General features: G+C 44.1%; 1 protein-coding gene across 20 annotated transcripts in view; it reads right to left on the bottom strand.

The window, feature by feature from the left end:
* CIT (citron rho-interacting serine/threonine kinase) overlaps nt 1-18789 on the bottom strand; it is a 2264529-nt gene that overhangs the window by 1358353 nt on the left and 887387 nt on the right. For all 20 annotated transcript variants that reach the window (XM_069619729.1, XM_069619715.1, XM_069619714.1 and 17 more), the window contains one exon: nt 11926-12051. In XM_069619729.1, coding sequence (XP_069475830.1) covers nt 11926-12051 — 126 coding nt within the window. The remainder of the gene's footprint in view (nt 1-11925; nt 12052-18789) is intronic.

The following is an 18789-nucleotide window of genomic DNA, read 5'->3' on the forward strand; positions in this document are numbered from 1 at the left end:
GTATGATTTGCAATACACTGTAAAAGCTCCTGGTTCCCCAAACGTAGCTCTTGCCTGCAGGCTGATGCATGTGAACCAGGAGTTGTTTTTAGCACCTGCTCATCAAATCTTATTTCAATCCCTACTCTTTATAAATAAAATGCAGAGATGAAAAATGCAGTATGTGCAAAGTAAGTATTTTTGTAGGTACGGACTGTTAGTACAGTGATTTCAACTGAAGTAAAATGTTAACAAGCTCAGTCAGTTGCAAATCAAGTATGGGTTGGGTTTTGAAACAGCAGGGAAGCTGTTAGTCAATTGTATAAACACAAAAGGAAAGCTCTGCGGTTATGGCAAAGTAGAGCTGTGAACATGTCTACAGTCCTCACAAACTGTGGTTAGATTAACGCCTGAGCTCAATGTAAACCAATGTGCCAAAGAATATAGGAAGGTCAAGTGGTTATGGAAAAAATGTAACTGTCAAAGTTTTCAGAGTTCACAAGGTTGTAGTTTAGTCAAAGGGGTGCAGACGAAGACTACCGCAAGTGGCCTTGAACAGTGCTGGAGAACAAACCAGTTTGGGTACGATGCAGCTACCTCAGTAGCCAAAGGAGCAGAACACCAATGAGACAGAGATCCAGCAGTTATAAGGTAACCAAAGAATCTCGAGTCTCAGGGTAAATTCATAGGTTTTGAGTAGTTGTGGGTTGCAGATCCATTTTATAATCCTGGGACTGATGGATCCTGCATTAAGATTAATGTGCAAATCAGACAGGATCCCCTCTCTTTGGGGGCAGGCTGTGCTCCAGCCATGAGAAGGCTGAGGAAGGAACCCGAGACCCGGTCGAAAATAGATGGGCCATCTTCGGGATGTTTGCCACTCATACATCTAGAGCAAACACTTGCTGTGCGCATGTTCAACACTGCCTTGATGAACTGAAGGTGTGGAATGGATTGAAGTGAGACTCTGACAGACTGGAGAAGTCCAAACTATGAAGCAGATTATATGTACCAAACTGATATTCCATGATTACAGTCTGGGAGAACACAAGATCAGTCTCATCCATGAGCATGAAGACTGAATGAAGATCAGCTTCATCTGCTAATGGGCCTAAGCCCTGAGGCATGGGGTGTCATTAATCAGAAGGTCCAGTGCTGGGCTGAGAGGGTGCAACATGCCTTGGCTCAAGCCCTGGCACTGTAGCGCACCAGTGCTTTGGCAAATTTTGCTGAACATTTTTTGTTTTAATTTCTCCAATTGCTCAGGTGTAGATGAGGCAGCACGATACCTCTCCTTGAAACAGCGTAGGTACCAGCTCAGATGGTCCAAGTCTCAGATCATATGAGGCAGTGTTTTTTAGAAGAGCTCCAGGAGCGGCACTCTTCCTCTTTTTTTCATTTTACTCCCCTTTATGTATTGGCTCTGAGACTTCTCTGGGTCTTTTGGAGTTGAGGGAGTAGACAAAGCAAAGTCACTAACAGTGAAAATACCAGCCTTGTCAAGCACAGTGTAAACTTTGGCCACTCTCGTACCTTAAAGTACGTATGTTTGGAGGAGCTGCATTAATCTGTGTCAGCCGGTTCGAAGCACCAGATTACACTGGTGCTAATAGGACACTGGCTTCCCCACAGTCCTTACATTGATTGAAGCCAAAGGCTCAGGGTGAGAGGAAAGGGAAACATGGCGCAGCCAAACCTTTTGAGATGGCATTCTAGAACAATGTCTCAGCACACACAAATAGAAGAAAAAAAGATTTGCGGTAATGGGACATGAACAGCTCCATATATCTACTGTGATTTAACATTCAGAGTCATGGAACCCAAAGATGCAAAGTGGAACCAGTGCAGAGCCGCAGTAGATGCTGTTTTTTGGCTCTAATAAGATTCCGATCCAGTTTTCGACTTTGCAAAATAACTTCAAAGATGAGTAATCTGCAGGAGGCAGGTATCCATTAGAAGCCAATTTTATTGGAGCTGAAGACAGAGTTTAAAATGATCTCTATGAAGGCATGTGCCCAAAGTCTTATAAAGTAAATGAACAGATGGGTTTTCAGTTGGAAAATGAACATAGAATATATTATGGGTATTATTGACTTGAACCTAAATTTGTGTTAAAAAAAACTAAAACTAAACAGCGCCTTTTTCCCTGAATTTATCATCAACTACAAGGACACTCAAATAATATTTTTAAAAAAGATAGTTACAGAAACAGATCATGGCTTATTTTTTTTATTTTTTACTGTTTTTTTTAATCACAAATTGATTTTTTACAACTTTGTCCTCTTAATCTATTCTGAGATGAGGGCTTCAGCTTCACCTGTATTTGTGGCAGAACAACCACAAAAAAAAAATTCTATTCTCGTTGTCCAGCACTAGGGATCCTGTGCCGAAGTTATTAATAGCTGTTGTAGGGTTGTCGTTACATGTTGCAAGATCTTAAAAGTTGCCATTTACCACGTTACTTTGTCTCCACTAATCATTCTGGACCACAAAGTTTCTTCATCCGCCAAAAAAGGGTTTGTGTAGAAGGACTTGATATATTGTGACCTCACCCACTTGGTACCAGGACATGCTAAGAGGAGGTGGCGAATGGTCTCTTTCTCATTGGTGTCTTTGCATATTCTGCAAGTATTTGTCGATGTCTGGCCCCTAATTGCTCGGATTTCATTAGTGTCCAGGAGGTTGAGCCTTGTTCTTAGTATGAAGTTACGTGCTGGTCTACTAGGACATTTAATATATCCTTACATTTCGATAAACTTTTTCCAAATTGGTGGCAAGTGGGATGTAAGTTTGCAGCCACCCGCCACCGTTAGTGTCTTGATCAAGACCAGTTCTTTTAGTTTCTTTAGAATTTTGATAGGGTTACTGATTAGTTCTTCTCCACTCACTATTGTTTCTAGGAGTACCAGATTGTAATTTCTCCACATTTTTAACCAACAGTTGGAATCTCTCAATGCTCAATTTATCAAGGTGTAGAGGAATGTGCTATCTGCCATCACACATTTCCTGTAGAGCATCAGAGAGTTGCAGTTTACCGTGGCTTTCATGGAGAGTAGGCTGAGTTCACACCTTATTAATGCAGCCAGTGTGGATTTTGGCAAGCCCAGCACTGTTCTCCAGTAGAGAGCTTCTAGCTTTACCCATATTGATTTTAGTATGGCGGGCATCGCCTCGGCTCCGTAGGTGATGGTGGGCACTACTTTTAGTTTGTAGAAATTTAAGGCAGGGATGGAAGAGAATCTGCCAAATTTTTTATCAATGGCCTTACCCTGTGTGGCCAATTTACGAATTTTCAAAAGGCGATTATCCTGCATTGCTTTGTCTTTTTTTGTACTCTCCAAGATTATACCTAGGTATTTGAAGTTCTTTACTTTGTCTATGTTCCTTTTTATCAAGAGTCCATGTTAACATTTCCACTTTCTTGGGTGCTTTTTCAAATATCATAATTTTTGTCTTCTCGATATTTATGGCGAGATTTTTTGCCACTGTGTAATTAAGCAAATGATCAAGTTGACGTTGTAGCCCAATCAGATAAGATTAGATCATATGCATACAGAAGTCTGCTGATTTTTGTTTGAGCTAGGTTTGGTGGAAATGATCTGAGTCCTCAGTTTGCTTGTAGTCTCCAATGTAGGCGAGGAACAGAGCTGGCGCCAAGGGGGCCCTTGCTTGACTCCTCGGCACATCGGTATGGGGGCTGACAAAAAACCTTGCTGATTTAGCACTTTTATGTTGGTGTTTGTATACAGGGCTTTTATGGGTTCCAGAATTTTTTGCGGGCATTCCCAGCGTAGGAGCTTCTCCTGTCAACCCGATCAAATGCCTGGGATAGATCTATAAACGCGGTGAACAACCTAGGTCCACCCACCATCACTTTATTCTTCAGGATCGTTAACAGCTTGATGTTTACCGATGTGCCTGTATTCTTTTTGAATCCAGACTGGGACTCATCATTACACATAATTTGCGGCCCAGCTTTGAAATTGCTTTAAAAGCAGGGAACCGAAGATCTTCCCAATCGGGTCCAATAGCGCAATTGGCCGATGGTTGGCCAGATCGTTGTAGTTCTCTTTTTTGTAAATGGGGACCACAATGGCAGAGGTCCATGAGGTCGGAATCGATTTGGAGTCTGCACATTTTATGAAAACTTCTGTCATGAATTTTGCCCATTCTTCAGGGTGGGTCTTCAGGTCTATATTCGTAATGCTGTCTGGTCCAGGCGCCCTGGAGTTTTTCAGCTTTTTTAGTAGATCGGCAATTTCGGTTTGTTTGTCGAATTTGATCCATTTGACTGTGTGTAGTTGTGCTCTTTGTCGGTTTCGGCTTAAAGTCTCCAGCAGATCAGGGCGTATGGGCTCTTTGCTCAACACTGTTCCTGGTGCAATAAATTTGGAAACGGCCGGGGATTGGAAGAGGTTTGTAAAATAGCTAACCGCAGTGGCTTCACCAATTCTGTTCAAGATTGCATCTTTGGTTGCTGGAGCCGTGGATCCCAGCAGGGACCAGAATTCCCTGGAGTTGTTACTGCAGATGGCTTTGAGAATAGCTTCTGCATCTTGTTGATATAATTTCCAACGATGTTCTTTTGCCCATGATCGATAGGATTTCATGGCCTCAGCTATGACTGTTTTTGCCTGGTATGGATCCATTTTGGCTGCTGTTCTTTTAATTCTCCAAAGCTCACGTCGCTTGAGAACCAGGGTCTTGTCATACGTATGTTTTTTCTGTGGAGTCGTTTAGTTTCTACCTGGTTTCTGGTAAACCGTCAGCAGATGGCCATAATCTACTGATTTACAACCGTCAGGTTCATCTTCCATCATATATCTGCTGGTCAGCTCGTTGATGCATTTTTGGACAGTTTTAGCCTTTTCCCTTGGCTGTTTACTTCCAACTTGTTTTTCATCCTTTGAGCAGCCAGAGTGGTGTTCCTCCAAGTCGTCAGCAAGAGATTATGATCGCTGGCTTTGGTTTGGATGACTTCAAAGGACATTGTCATCTGCAGGAGTGGAGTTGAGACAAAAATATAATCAATAGTAGAGTGCAGTTTGTCGTTATTCCAAGTTGGAAGACAATCTTCAGTTTTAAAGATACTGTCTAAATTATGCAGGTTTCTTGATTGCATCAGATTGAGCCATAGTGTTCCTCTACGATCTGCTGGTGATGCTTTAGGTTTTGGGTGTGGTGTGCTCCACGTAGCATTTAGGTCTCCACACACTAGAATGTGATAAATCTGGTGCTCCGCTAGTATCACGTCAATCGCGTTCTCGATTATGTTGAGAAACTGTGTAGACTTAGATGTTGCTGGGTTCCAGTACAAGTTAAGCACAGCAATTGGGGTCTCCTGCTTAAGGTTTGAAGAGGCCAGTTTATGGTTCCAGATCAGTGACACAGCAAGTAAGGAGTGGTTCGACACTAGTATTTCCTTCACTACAAGGTCCTGACCACTCTTGCAGTCAGTTAGCAGGCCTGAAGATGGGCAGCCCATAGTTCCTTTTTTAGCAGGAGCCAAAATAGTTTCATATCCATCCAGGATTGGGGTTTTTGTTAACCATGTTTCCTGGAAACACAAGATGTCGTAGGAAGCTAAGTCGACGTCTCCTGTAACCGTCAGATGGAGCTAGCCCCTTGTATTCCAGCATCCTAGCCTTAAATCAGTGGTGAGATGGTAGAGCCGTGAGTCATCCTGTCCAGATGGTTCCGCGGACTTGGGATGCTATTCGACTCAATGTAGTGTTAACGCTTTTGGGAGCCAGGACCAAAAGCCATGTTCGTTAGATCTAGTTTAACTAGGAGCAAACGGGGCACTATTTCCAGGTATATCTTGAGTGATGGTTCTTTTTGTTTCTGTATAATCCTTTTGTTTTGTCTGTGGGCGAGAAGATTCTTCCTTTTTTGTTTGTGAATGAAGAGGATTTCGTTCAACTCTTGTAGTAACTGTTTGGTAGGTTTTCAAGACAGAACTCGATTCATGTTTTGATAGTGGATTCTTCGCCAGAGTGTATTTTGAGCGAGCACCGCCGCCCTCACTGTCTTCAATGTGTGGTGCCAGACGATGGTCATGTCCCTTTGCTTGTAGTTGCAGTTCATTAGTTGCTGATCGTTTAGATCAGGGTTGTCCAACATGTGGCCCTCCAAGCCATTTTATGTGGCCTTGAAGCCCAAGAGCACAGACAAAGCATTAGGGTTACTTTTGTACGTTTTGTATTTATTCTATGCGCATCAAGCGTTGTGGCTGCAGTTTCAGGATAGGAATTGTAGTCCACACACATTATGATTTCCACTGGCTGAGAAACAGCCAGTGGAAATACTGTTACCATGCAAGGCATGTTGTAGTAGTGGAAATAAATGAAATAAATAACTGCCTTGCATGGTAACAGTATTTCCATTGGCTGCTTCACAGCCAATGGAAATCATAATCACGTAATGTATGTGGGTGGAGTGACGGGCACACAGCGCCAACTTAACACAGCTGCATTGCCGAGTCCAGGGCAGAGTCTGTGTGAGGCAGCAGCTCAGCCCAGCCCAGTTTCACAGTGCTACGTGCGGTGCACACCGAGGCCTAGTTCTCCTTGCCTCCAGCAGTGGGAAGTACTGCCTGCCATATTTTCCGATGTATGTTTGTCGCATGCGGTGCTTTTGAGCCTCGAGATACTGATGGCTAGATACACCGAAACACAAGTATCTGGCCAGCAGTATCTCGAAGGCTCAAAAGCAGCGTGGGCTGCCTTAATGTTTGAACTTTCCGCCTCGGCAGGGAGGGAGGGTACAATTTGAATCACTTTTTCAAAAAACCTCCCCCTTGGGTACTGTTCAAATTGCATCACAAAAGGAATTAATTCCCACATGATTTTACCACATGTGGGAATTAATTCCTTGCCAAAATCGCTAGGCAACACAATCATGCCATCCACACCCGGGAAAGCAGCACAGCTGGTAAAATGCCTGGAGCTCTATCCAGTTTTTGTTTTTGCAGCTGACAAGTGCTAACCTGGACGAGGCAAAACAGCCCCTGGGAGATGTCCGTGCCCCTGTCGGAGGAAGGCCAGCTGCGGGAGTGAATTTTCAGAGCGCATAACACCATAGCCCACCAGATCCAAGACACTGGGCTTTTCAGCAGACACCATGAGGTCAATTCCCTCCCCGGTTCCCACAACATGGCCCTCAGTTGGAGTGATCCCAGTACCGGCGCACAGGCCACCCCCGGGTCCCAGGAGAGGAGGGCACCCGGCCACGTCTAGTTCTTCATACTTAAAGATTGTGCTCACATTGTATTTCTTCAATTAGGTTCACCTTTGTGTGACCGCTTTTCCCCATTTTATCTGTTGAATTGGATTATATTTCTTTCATTAACACAGAGGTAATGAATGTGTATTACAGAGATAAGCTGGCATATGTGTTGGGCACAAAACTGAACAGGCAGCATCAATCATTAACACAGAAGTAATGAATGTTTATTACAGAGATATGCTGCCATATGTATTGGGCACACTGCACACGCTAAGGCAGCATCAATCACGCTTTGTAAAGCACAACGTTGGCCTAAATTGGGAACAGCCAGAATAGACATGTTGCTACAGAGGCATATTTTGGACACAACCAGCATTACACTGTGTTATATCAGTGACAGTGGTGTCTTACACTGTGGACACATAGATCATAGATCATTAAAATATGTTGTGTTATAAAATGTTCTTGCCTGCTGTTGGTGACATGGAATTTTTTTAGAACCGATTATAAACGTATGGCTTTTGGTCAGTTTTACTGCTGTAAAATGCACCATATCAACCCGATATTTGGAAAAAAAATTCTTGGAGGGGAACCCCCCCCCAATCCCTCCCTAGATCCTTATAGCTCCCTCGCTACGCTCGGTCTCCCACACTATTTCAGGAAAATATGAACACATACACACTGAAAAAAATCACAAGCAACTGATCTCGGATCATTTGATGGAGGGGTTCCCTTAGATACTCACTGCCCCCGACACCAAAATCTATCTTAGGGACTGCATGGCACATCACTGCCTGTGATGCTATTGTGTCAAAGGTCACACAATATCGCTTTTTAATATACTGCTTTGGGTGAGGTTGTTGACTTTTGGCTCGCTGGCCCACTGGGTGACAAAATGTTAATGTTTCGGCCCCACATTCAAAAAGGTTGGACACGCCTTGTTTAGATAGATGTTTACTGGATAAAGTCCTCCTTATAGCTCTCTTCGAAGTCGAGTTTTGATCTTTGCATTCAGTTATGTAATAACCCAATCTGAATATTTTGTCTTTCTCCCGCCTTAAAAGATCTTTAACTGTAGTTGATGAAATATGCAGATGACGTATTGCCTTGCCACGGCTGTGACTCGGGTCCACTATTTTTAGGTCATCAGTTTTGATTTGTTGTAGCTTTGGGATGTGGCGGAGCAACTTCAATACCGATCTTCTATTTAGAGTCACGTCATCGTCATTTCCTGGAATTTGTTCTAATTTCAGTATCCACTTATGGAGGGCTTTATCCGCTGCCATAGGCTTCTGGTATTTTTCTGTTCTTGATCTATATCGAGCATCTGAAGTTGCTTCTTTGCGGCTCACTGGGTCTTTCCTGCACAAAGGTGATTTAAAGGTTGGGGTTGACTGAGGTTTTTCTTCGGGTTTCTCGTTTGTTTAGCTTCGACTCTTGGCTAGAAGGCTTAACTTTTCAGATGTTCCGCGTGTCCGTTTGCTAATGTGACTCCTTAAGCCTTTCGTGAGTAGGATTCGATCCCTGGGTCGATTCCTTGAACAGTTTATTTCTTTGTTCTTCCAATGTAAGGAAGGCCGTCAAGGAAAAGTCTTTGTGGCTAGGGATGCTTAAATCAGCATGCTGAGTGTCAAACATCACTTTCCTCTGGTTTTCAAGGGATGCTTGATTCCTGAGAGGCAGTTGGAGTTCATTGTCAAGATGTTGGCTGAGGTTCATTAGAGATTTATTTGCCAAGAAGACATCTGCGGTTGTAGACTAGGCATGTTGGCCTGAGGCACGGGTCGTCCCGTGCTGAGGTAAGCATTTAGGATCTGGTTGAGTCATCAGCGAGGTTGAAGATGATGGCATAGTTTTAGGACGACTTTCTATGGAAAGGTTTACTGGCTTTGCTTTAGAAACTGGTTTAGGCCTGGCGCCAGGTGCCTTTTCTTGCGGCTTTTCAGGCCTTATCTTTGAATTGTCGGATATTGTATATGCTTGATCAACGGCACCTTTTTTGGGTACTTATTAGCTTGATGTTGGACGCACTCATCAACAATAAGTACGACTCCCTTGTCTTTTACAGTTGGAGTTGAAACTGAATTTGTTTTTTTGTGTGTTGTTTACGGGCTCATCGACAGCTGAATCTGTAGGGACCAGGTTTGTTAACGTCAAGACAATGAAGGGTGCTGACATAAATCCGGTTTTTCTAAGGAAAGATCGGCGTGTTTTTCCGGTCCCGCTTTGGTCTTCTCCATGGCCAGGCGCCGTGTTGTTAAGGCCTCAAGAAGTGTACTTGAGTGTTTAGCTGTTTCCTCTTGAGCCATTGTGTATCCTTCTAGATAGATTAGCTTAGTTTGGATCATAGCTTGGAGCGTTGCATGATCTTTCATTGTGTCAAAGATTGATTCATAAAGCTTCATGAAGGGCGCTAATGAGCTAGTAATGGCCGACATGATGGAGAAAACATCTGATTTTTTCAGAGTGTCTTTGGTAGTTGTTCCAGGCTGAGCTTGGGGTTTATTCAAGCGAAAAGGAGAGGGTGCTGGTCCTAAAGTTTGTCTGGGATTTTTTTGTTTGGAGGGCCAGTCCAAGGAAAATGTACGGTGAGGGCTCCGACACGGGTTCGTTTTAGTCAAGTCTGCCTTAATGTCTGGCCGTGTGTGGCCATGGGCCGGTGGTGTTTTAGATGTCAAAATCACTTGGTCTTCAGGTCCAATAGTACTCTTACTTGTGCCCATAGGTTTTTGGCCTGACCTCACTAGGCTCCTGGAGGCTAGGTTGACTTCTAGGTTCTTTCTCCGCCAGCGGTCTTTCTTGAGACAGAGGATTATTCCGCTTGTGGGCAGAGCTGGCTATAGGAAGGTCGTCCATTATTATTGGCTGCTCCGGAGCATATTCGTCATTGATGGTTTGTTTCTGCGTGTCGCTTGGTGAGTTCGGTGTTGATTCCAGACTTTTTAACTGCAATGTCTCTGGTCTAAATGTGGTTATTGAGGCCGGGACCAGTGGAGGGGAGACCTTCGAAGGCACTAAGTTTCCCAGGTCTGATGATTCCGGGTTTTCTAGGAGGTTCGAAGGTGCCATCAATGTGTCTTTTAGTTCAGAATGTGTACTATACAGTCCTGGTTTTGTTACAGTCTTATCATTGGTTCTTCTTAGTTTATGGGCCGGTTGATTATCTAGGACTGCCTCTAGGATCTCTGCGTCTGACAGTTCACTACCATTGCTTGTGAGGTGATTTGTCCGTTTGTTGAAAAAATTAGCCAGCAGGGTTAGGGGAGATGTTTTCCTAACAGGTTTATTCGAGGTTGTGGTTTTTCTGCCGTAAGTGCTGGCTTTATTTTTTTGGAGACCAGTCGGATGAGCTTTATTTTTGTTTAACATTTTCAGTGGATTCCAAGTTTTTGTTTTACAAGACGGAGTTTCCAGCACTGGTCTGTCTTGTTTCTTGGGATTAGAGGTTGAAATTGAATCTAATGTCCCCAATTGTCCATCTGTTGCAGTCAGCCTGGGCTCGTGGTTGCCGGAACCTGATGCAGAGCCTCCCTCCTCCGCACTCCCCACGGAGGAGGAGCCCAGCGTCGAGTCTGCAGAGTCCGACACTCCCATAAGGAGGAGGGGCAATCCCTCCGCCGCAGCCGCGTGGACCAGTACCCGGACCGGAATGGCAGCCGGCGTTCTGTCTGCATCTCTATTCGAGATCGATTCTTGGGTGGATCCGGTCTCCGTGTGTGGCAGAGCCTCCGTGTCACAGGAGATCACATCCAAGCTTGCGTCGCCACAATCCGATCTGGGTTCCTTGTCAGAAGCGGACGCACCGTCCCTCCGCGCCGCCTGGACAGGAGCATAGCTGGAATAGAGCTCCACCGTGACGCTGTGCTCCATGTCAGCTGCCTCCCCCGGCCCCCTTCCGGGGCCAGTAAGCAGAATGAGGGTGGGCTACTGGCCAAGGGAGGAGAAGGTGGTTGTTCAGGAGTAGGAAGATCTTGATGGTGTCAGAGTTAGAAGGGTGGGGGACACCTCCTGTGTGGCAATGCTCGGGCTGGGATCGAAGGGCCACGTTGCAGTTCTTGGCGTGGCACTTCCAACCTTTATCTCCGTTTTCCGCATGTTGTTTTTGCTTTGCAACCGGGGTACAGGAGTACAGTCCGATGGTTCAATAGTAGAGATTGTGTTGATGTTCATACGCAGACGGGTACTGCAGAGCCATCTCCCTTCTTCACTATGAGGGGATGTTTGTGGTGCGGCAGCCAAGCCTGCCATGACTACAAGACTGCCACTCACCGCCACTTTGCGTCTGCTCCGCGGTAACAGGCAGTCTATGCAGTAGGGTGAAGTGTAGACTCCTCCTTCCAGAAAAGAATAGCAGGGAAGACAGACCAACAGAGAGGGTGCTGCAGGACTGCCAGGGCTTATTTAAAGTAGGATGGTTGATGCCTATGTAAATTTGTACAGCATAGTTACATTAAGAAAAAAAAAACATAAGGTCTCATCTTAATCATAGAAGAGCAGAAATCTGCAATCTTTATGAAACATTGCCTAAAGCAATTAATTTTGGAATACATTGTTGGCAGTATTCGTCTTGATCTCCGAGTTGCAAAATAACAGAAAACCCCCCATATACTGTAATGTGGTGTGCAATCTGGCACTATTTCACAAGCAGCATAGCCAATAGAGAGCTACATAGATGATTGTCCTTTCTATTAAAGGTATCCTTTTTTCTACTCGTCTTACCATGATTTTATCAGCCATCTGTTGAATTTGCTGAGATTTGGTCTGAATGTCCTCCTTTAGTTTGTTTTCCCGCCTTTCCACAGTCTCCAACCTCTTCACTTGGTTTTCTAGAGAATGCCGCCGTTCCTGTAGATGAATTGCAAACTATTACGAGTCATGCAAATAAGAGGATTGACAATTAAATCAGATGCACACCTGCACTTTACCAATAGATTGTTCACTGATTTTTATCAATACAAACAACTTGTATAACATAACGGGTATCGTGTCTCAATGTAGGGCAACTTCAAGCGATCAGACCAGGGAAAAAGCCTAGGTGCACCCTTTTTCGAGAAAGACGAGAGCTTTATTTTGTATATAAAAAAATAAGGCGATAGGGTATTACAAATTCACTGCCAAAGAGCTCTCTGACGTCTTCGCACAAAACTGAGATTATAAAGCTAGTAATCGTCACTCATGACGCACTTGGTATACAGGGTTAATCCCCCACCTGCACTGGCTGCCGCCTATATACATTCTACTGATTACATATAGCCCATCCTCCAATTGGTCCCGATGTCTTCTCGCTTATCTTCACCACACGTAGGTAACATCCTTGCCCATCGTGGAATACTGCAAAGCAATTGGTTAACATCAACTGGCACCACTCTACATTCAATCCCAACCACATGATATGCACCTGGTTATCAATGTGAACTCAGTGGGGAACTTCAAGTACAGCCTGGTCCTTGCGAACAAAGCAGCCCTTTTCTCATCCCAGACACGTTGGCGCACCCATCATGCCCTCCCCACTGTATGACCATTATTCTTAGCTCTCCTTGGCACAAAACATAGATCATGTTGTTTTCTGTGTCGTCCTTGATCAGTTCTCCTACCCGGGAATGGACCTAGTGTCCCACTAATCAATCCAGTTCACAAAGGATTTAAGGCCCAATTCACTGCACAACTGGTAGTTCAAATAGGGTGACCGTCATTCTGGGGAGCACTAGTGTTTTAAATCTTGGTTTCTGTTTTGGCATACCGAGACCTCTGCCTTCGGTCCCATGAATAAGACTTTGGTACTAGGCCGTAGCCCTTCACTTCTTCGGCTGCACACATTCCCTACCCGATTGGTTCAAAGGCTTAACTGATGTTGGGGCCTGTGTATGTGTTCTTTGCCGCACCTTGGAGTCGGAATGTAATAGTGAGGTGAGGAATAATGCCTTGTTGTTCTCTGTGTCTTGTAACAACACAGCCTGCGAGGATTCAGGCCTACTCGTAACCATGGTATTAGTTTGCGTTAGGACTGTTATAAACATACTATATCCTGCATAGGTTAGATGCCTCACTACTGGTTAGTTCCCCCCTTCGTGGTTTCTTCCTCCCACTATTTATCTCCATTCATAAACACACCCATCCGCCCTACACCATCCCGTGCTCATTTCCATATTTTAATATATCTTTTGCAATCTAAATTGTCTAGGAGGGGTGTTGGCCGGAGCATGCATCCCAACATTCCCCCGTTTAGTTAATCCTTCTTTAACTAACTTATCCATTTCTCTCTGCCAACCCGCCTCATCCTTAGGGACCTATGCCCTGCACACGAGGCACAAACTACACCCATCCTGCGTGTACCTTTCCAGGGTGCATGTGAGATACATATAATCCCCATCACCTGCTAGATCTACCCAGTGCTCGGTATAGTTCTTAGGATCTGGTGGGAGTGATGTCAATGTCCCTGAGGGGTGCAGAGGTTGTTCAATTCTGACCCTACGTGGCTTAGCTAAATCCTTGGTTTGAACTTGCCCCTCTTTTGTGCCCGGGACAGCTATCCTTACCCCAATAGTAACCATCATTTTCACGCTGCTCGGGATAGTCTTGGCACAGCATCAGAGGATCATCTGACACTTGCAAAACACCACAAAGAGGAACACCACAATCGGAACAAGTATATTCACCAATGCCCCAAGCCAGGACGGCACCCATGAGAACATTGTGTCGAACCAATCTTTAGGTTGCACACCGAATTTATTCTCCATTCCGATCTTCAGTTTATGCAGGGCCCCTATGATATGCATCAGAGAACCGTTCTCTGCATCATTTGGGGGCATGTACGTGCAACATGACAACCCGATCTTGCACACGCCCTCTTCCATCGCCGTTAGGAGATGTAGAAAGTATCTGTTTGGGTGAGTCATCAGCCGGATCTTAGTTTGCTTTGCATTTATTGAGACCTTGTTCGGTATAATTTGCCAAATGGATCACCTCCCACCTCAAAATCTGCAGCCACTTGGCATTCGCTGCAGCCTGGAGTCATGAGGGACGCAAAAAAACACTTCCTTTTTGGTGTACAGGCAGTGCTCGGAATTGCTTTGAGAAGCTTGGACGATTCGTCAGACAGATAGTCAATCTCTTACATCTCCGCTTCAACAACCGCTTGTTCTTCACTTGGGGCGTGGGGGAGTTGGTTAGATGGTAGGATTGATTTCACTGCCTCATGTTCGGTTGCTATTGTCAAGTGTACTTCTGGCACCATGTGGATAGCTGAGTACAGGGTTGCCAATGCACAGGTGCCTAGCAAAAAAGGTGGAAGGTGCAAGTATGCCTGTTCACCGCATACCTAATACATGTCCATCAAGGACGCTGTTCCATTTGCAATATCAGAGATGAACAATGTCCTATTGCACTCAGTATTAGTGCCTACTGGAACAGTTCCATACCCTAGAAAGGAAAACTGGTTTTCATCCCATGGTTGCACGTTTACTGGTGTTTCACATGCTTCAATCCATGTTAGTTTTGATGTGTGTAGACCATATTTCTAAACAGTTCTTATTAATGTTCCATTTCACTCCTTCTCTGAACCCTGCCAACCCACCCGCCGCACTGCTCACTACTGCCTTTTGCCCATCTGTTAGATATTAACAAAACTCCCCCAAATTTCAACATCGGCCGAGCCTTACATTGAGTGGCATTGTTGTCCTTTGCACACCTCTCTTGATCTTTGTCCGTTAGTACTACTTGTACTTTGTGCCCCTGGAATAGACTGCAAACCCGATAATGTGCTAGGTGCACTAGCCACTGGGCATCCAAGGGCAATATCTCTTCGGGTACTAACATTTTGGGTGCTCTTGACGCGTAAGGGATGAGGAAGCAGACATAACTCCTGCTGTACCTCCGTTTCACCGTCAAGTTCATATAACTGTACCGTATATTGTTAAACTGGGTGGTGCACATTATAAATTATATCGAACACTACACCTTTATACATATGATAATCTTTTTCTTACTCCAACCCCTTTTCACTCGTATTTGTAGATCCCACGATAAAGTATCCTGTATTTTCATTCGTTTAAGGTTTACCATTGTGGTTAAATATTTATCATTTGGTGTTGTAGCTTCAAGAAATGCACCATAAAATGTAACATATGTACATTCCTTTGAGGTGCTGCTACTTCAGAGGAAATAAGTAGGGCAAAAGGGACCTTCTTTTTTGTTTAAGGGGGGCCTGACTCAAGAGGGTACGTAGCGTGGATTATCGCTGTGATAGACATCTTAATTTTTGGTGGAAATAAAGGTTGATGATTGCCCAAGTAAGTGAAAAAACAAAACACTTAGGGTGAGAGCGCACGTAGATGGGGAGTGCCGGTGGCTGTGCAGAGACTCGAAAAATGATGATGGTCTCGGTAACAAGCAGAATTAAGTGGCTAGCGTCTATATGGGTCTGCGACTCACCAGGTGAATAAATGGGTTGTCCGTTCGCACACTGCATGGACGGACCACCAACAATTAAGAAGTCTATCACAGAGATAATCCACGCACCCAGAGACACAGCGTAATAACTGGCCCAGCACCAACACCTTTATTTTACACCGCTTTGTATACTCCAATTTGTATACTCGGCCTGACTGGCACTCCCTACTTCTTTTAGGCAACCAGCGGCTCCACCAACACTCTGAGCGACCCTCTAGTTATAACCACAGTGAACCCACTACGCGGTCAAAATTCAGTATCTACTTACCGGATTTGCCAATCGTCTTGCTCTAAGGTATGTTCAATACCCCTTCCACCACTACCATTACTGGTTCCCCCTAGATTAATCACTAGGTAACCTTGTAAAATTAAAATTATCTTTTAGATCCTAGCCACTGCAGGATCATCAATCAATATAGCCAGTAGTACGGACTGAGTCCTTTCATTCAATCTATTCCAAGAGACATCATCCAGGTAGGTCCTGGACATGCAGCATCTTTTTCTCTCGTAATAATGAGTTTATATAACGGTCCCCCCTCCCTTGACATACACCATTGAGTAGTACATGAAAGTGCACAAAAATGCTCTGCTACTAACCCTCACAAAAATGTGCAGCTAATTGTGAAATTATACCTTTTTGTTTTCTTTTGTATATTTTAATATCACTCCTAGTAGGCCTCATGTTGAGTTATAGGCCTCAACATTTTAGATGTTTGTCAAACATTTAATTAAAGCTGTTTCTATGAATTCATGATCCAGCTTCCTGTGACCCTTCCTTTTTTGGCTAGTATTCGTTATACCAGCTCATGCTGCATCCCAGACTTTAGATACAATGCATCTCTAAATAGGGGTAGCCTCTCTCCTTCCTTCCTGGTGCTGCTACTGGTACATTCCTCACATCCCTGCTTTATATGGCCTACCCATATATATATATATATATATATATATATATATATATATATATATATATATATATATATATATATATATATATATATATATATATATATATATATATATATATGTTAGTTTGTTTATTTGGTAATGCACACCAAACCCTTAGGTAACTGGGTGCAACAGTTTACAAGAATACATCAAGCTGAGTTACAAAATGGTTAAGGTACAAAAATGACACATGGAGTGACAAAGAACAAATAACCTACTGGGTGTCAGTACAGACAGCTGTAGTCATAGCTGACTGAGGGGTAAAGAGGGTGGTCCGGAATTAACATGCTCATTATACATACACACAAACAACGCAAAGGCAACCCCGTCCATAAGTGAAAACAGTATGATGCTAAAATTATGTTTCAAATAAACATTTGTAGTATTGTACCACAATCTGGCCATTTGAGAGAACATGGTGCACCAGAAAAATATCAAATAGAATAAAAAATGATATTGTCAAAGAATATGGAAACATTCTATAAAAACAAAATACAAGAAAAACACAAATCCTAAACATTACTATTAATTATACAGCTGTAAATGCCAAAACCAAAAATCATCAAACAGCAGTACTTTAAAAACACGCTTTCAGGTGGGTGGCACAGTCTGTGGTGCTTTCCGGACATCAGATACACGTACCCACTAATGCAATTCGTTTACGTTGAAAGCCAGGGGAGTGGCATATACTAGAGAGCAAGGACCATTGTAACGAGGCTCACTCCACCTGCAAAAACATTTTTTATGTAATCTTTAGCATTAGGGAACAATTACAATGGTGGTGAGCTTGCAGATTCTGGTGCAGCACCGTTGTCAACTTCTTCCGTCTATCGTGGAGCAATCTGTTGAGAAAGGTATTTGATACACTTCGTTAACTGTGTTAAATACGGATGGAACTAATCCCCCAGGATCGACGTAGCCCTGTGGGTATCTGAAGCACTCCGCACAGGAGTCAATGGCATGTGCATATATGTCTCCCAGTCACAATTTCACGAGGGGAGAGGTGATGATCCTTACAGGGCTGGGTCCTTAAACTGAACATAGGCAAATGGAGACAATGCACCAAGCTCCATTTCAGTGTTGCACATAACTTAGTTTTGTTTTGAGCAGAACGTTTATCCTTTCTACAACTCCATTGGCCTGAGGATGATAAATAGAGCACAGCTTGTGAGTCCCAAAAGAGTTGCAATCTCTTTAAACAACTCGTTAAAGAAGTGGGTGCCATTGTCGCTTCTAGGTGTGTCGCACACTCCCCATCGGGGGGGGGGGACGATGGGGGCACGATTTGGCATCAGGATGTACACACGGACCTGCCTCAATCCAACGGGAAAAGTGACAAACAACCACTACCAAGTACCAAAATGTGGTGCCTTTTAAAGTCTTCAATGTTTGTCCTGTAATATAGGTCTAGCACACTGCACAGTTGGACATGTACAAGGACAACAATTCCTGAATATTATGCACATACCAGTCACTCCTGAATATCTTCTGCAATATGTTTAGATACATGGACATGGTAGTGGAGTTGTTCGAACACCACCAAAGCCAAAGCTTGGTGGGGCATCACTACCTTCCCTGTACTTGTCTGTCTCTACACCAAGTCAGTAGGGGGTTTGTGCACACCCTCTTTTGCCATACTAACTTCTCATTTTGCGGGGTTTGTCCTTGTATCGCAATTATATTGGTAAGAGGTTAGGCAGTATATGGAAGTTGAAACTGCATATTTACAAACACTGGACGTTCAGGTATGTCTGGTTCTGGCAAATAGGCGGCATGCTTCACATCAATGTCTGCTCCTTCATTCCCAAAGAAAATGAAGTCCACACCAGTCATGTGGGCGTGCACTCCACTATTGCGGCGAGTGTAGGTTGTGCAAGCGGAGCGATCAATCTGTCTAACAAAGGTGCATGCTGTACGGGGGACCTGACCCGTCTGTTCTGCGAAATCCTCCTCATCCATCTCAACAACCCTGAATGAACAGTTGTTGTGACGTACACCAAGTCCGAATATATTGTTACTCGGCACCCCTGTGCTGCTTCAAGCGCTTCAATTAGGGCAATCAACTCTGCAGCTCGTGCTGAATGATGTCCTGGCTGCCTACGCTCCAGGACAACCTCAAATCCTCCATCAACTAGACGCACCACTGCTGCCCCAGTATGTCTCTGACCTGTCTCCTGGTCAATAGTTGAT

Source organism: Ambystoma mexicanum, chromosome 10 (genome assembly GCF_040938575.1).
Source record: "Ambystoma mexicanum isolate Mex_15411 chromosome 10, UKY_AmexF1_1, whole genome shotgun sequence".
Taxonomy (NCBI): Eukaryota; Metazoa; Chordata; class Amphibia; order Caudata; family Ambystomatidae; genus Ambystoma; species Ambystoma mexicanum.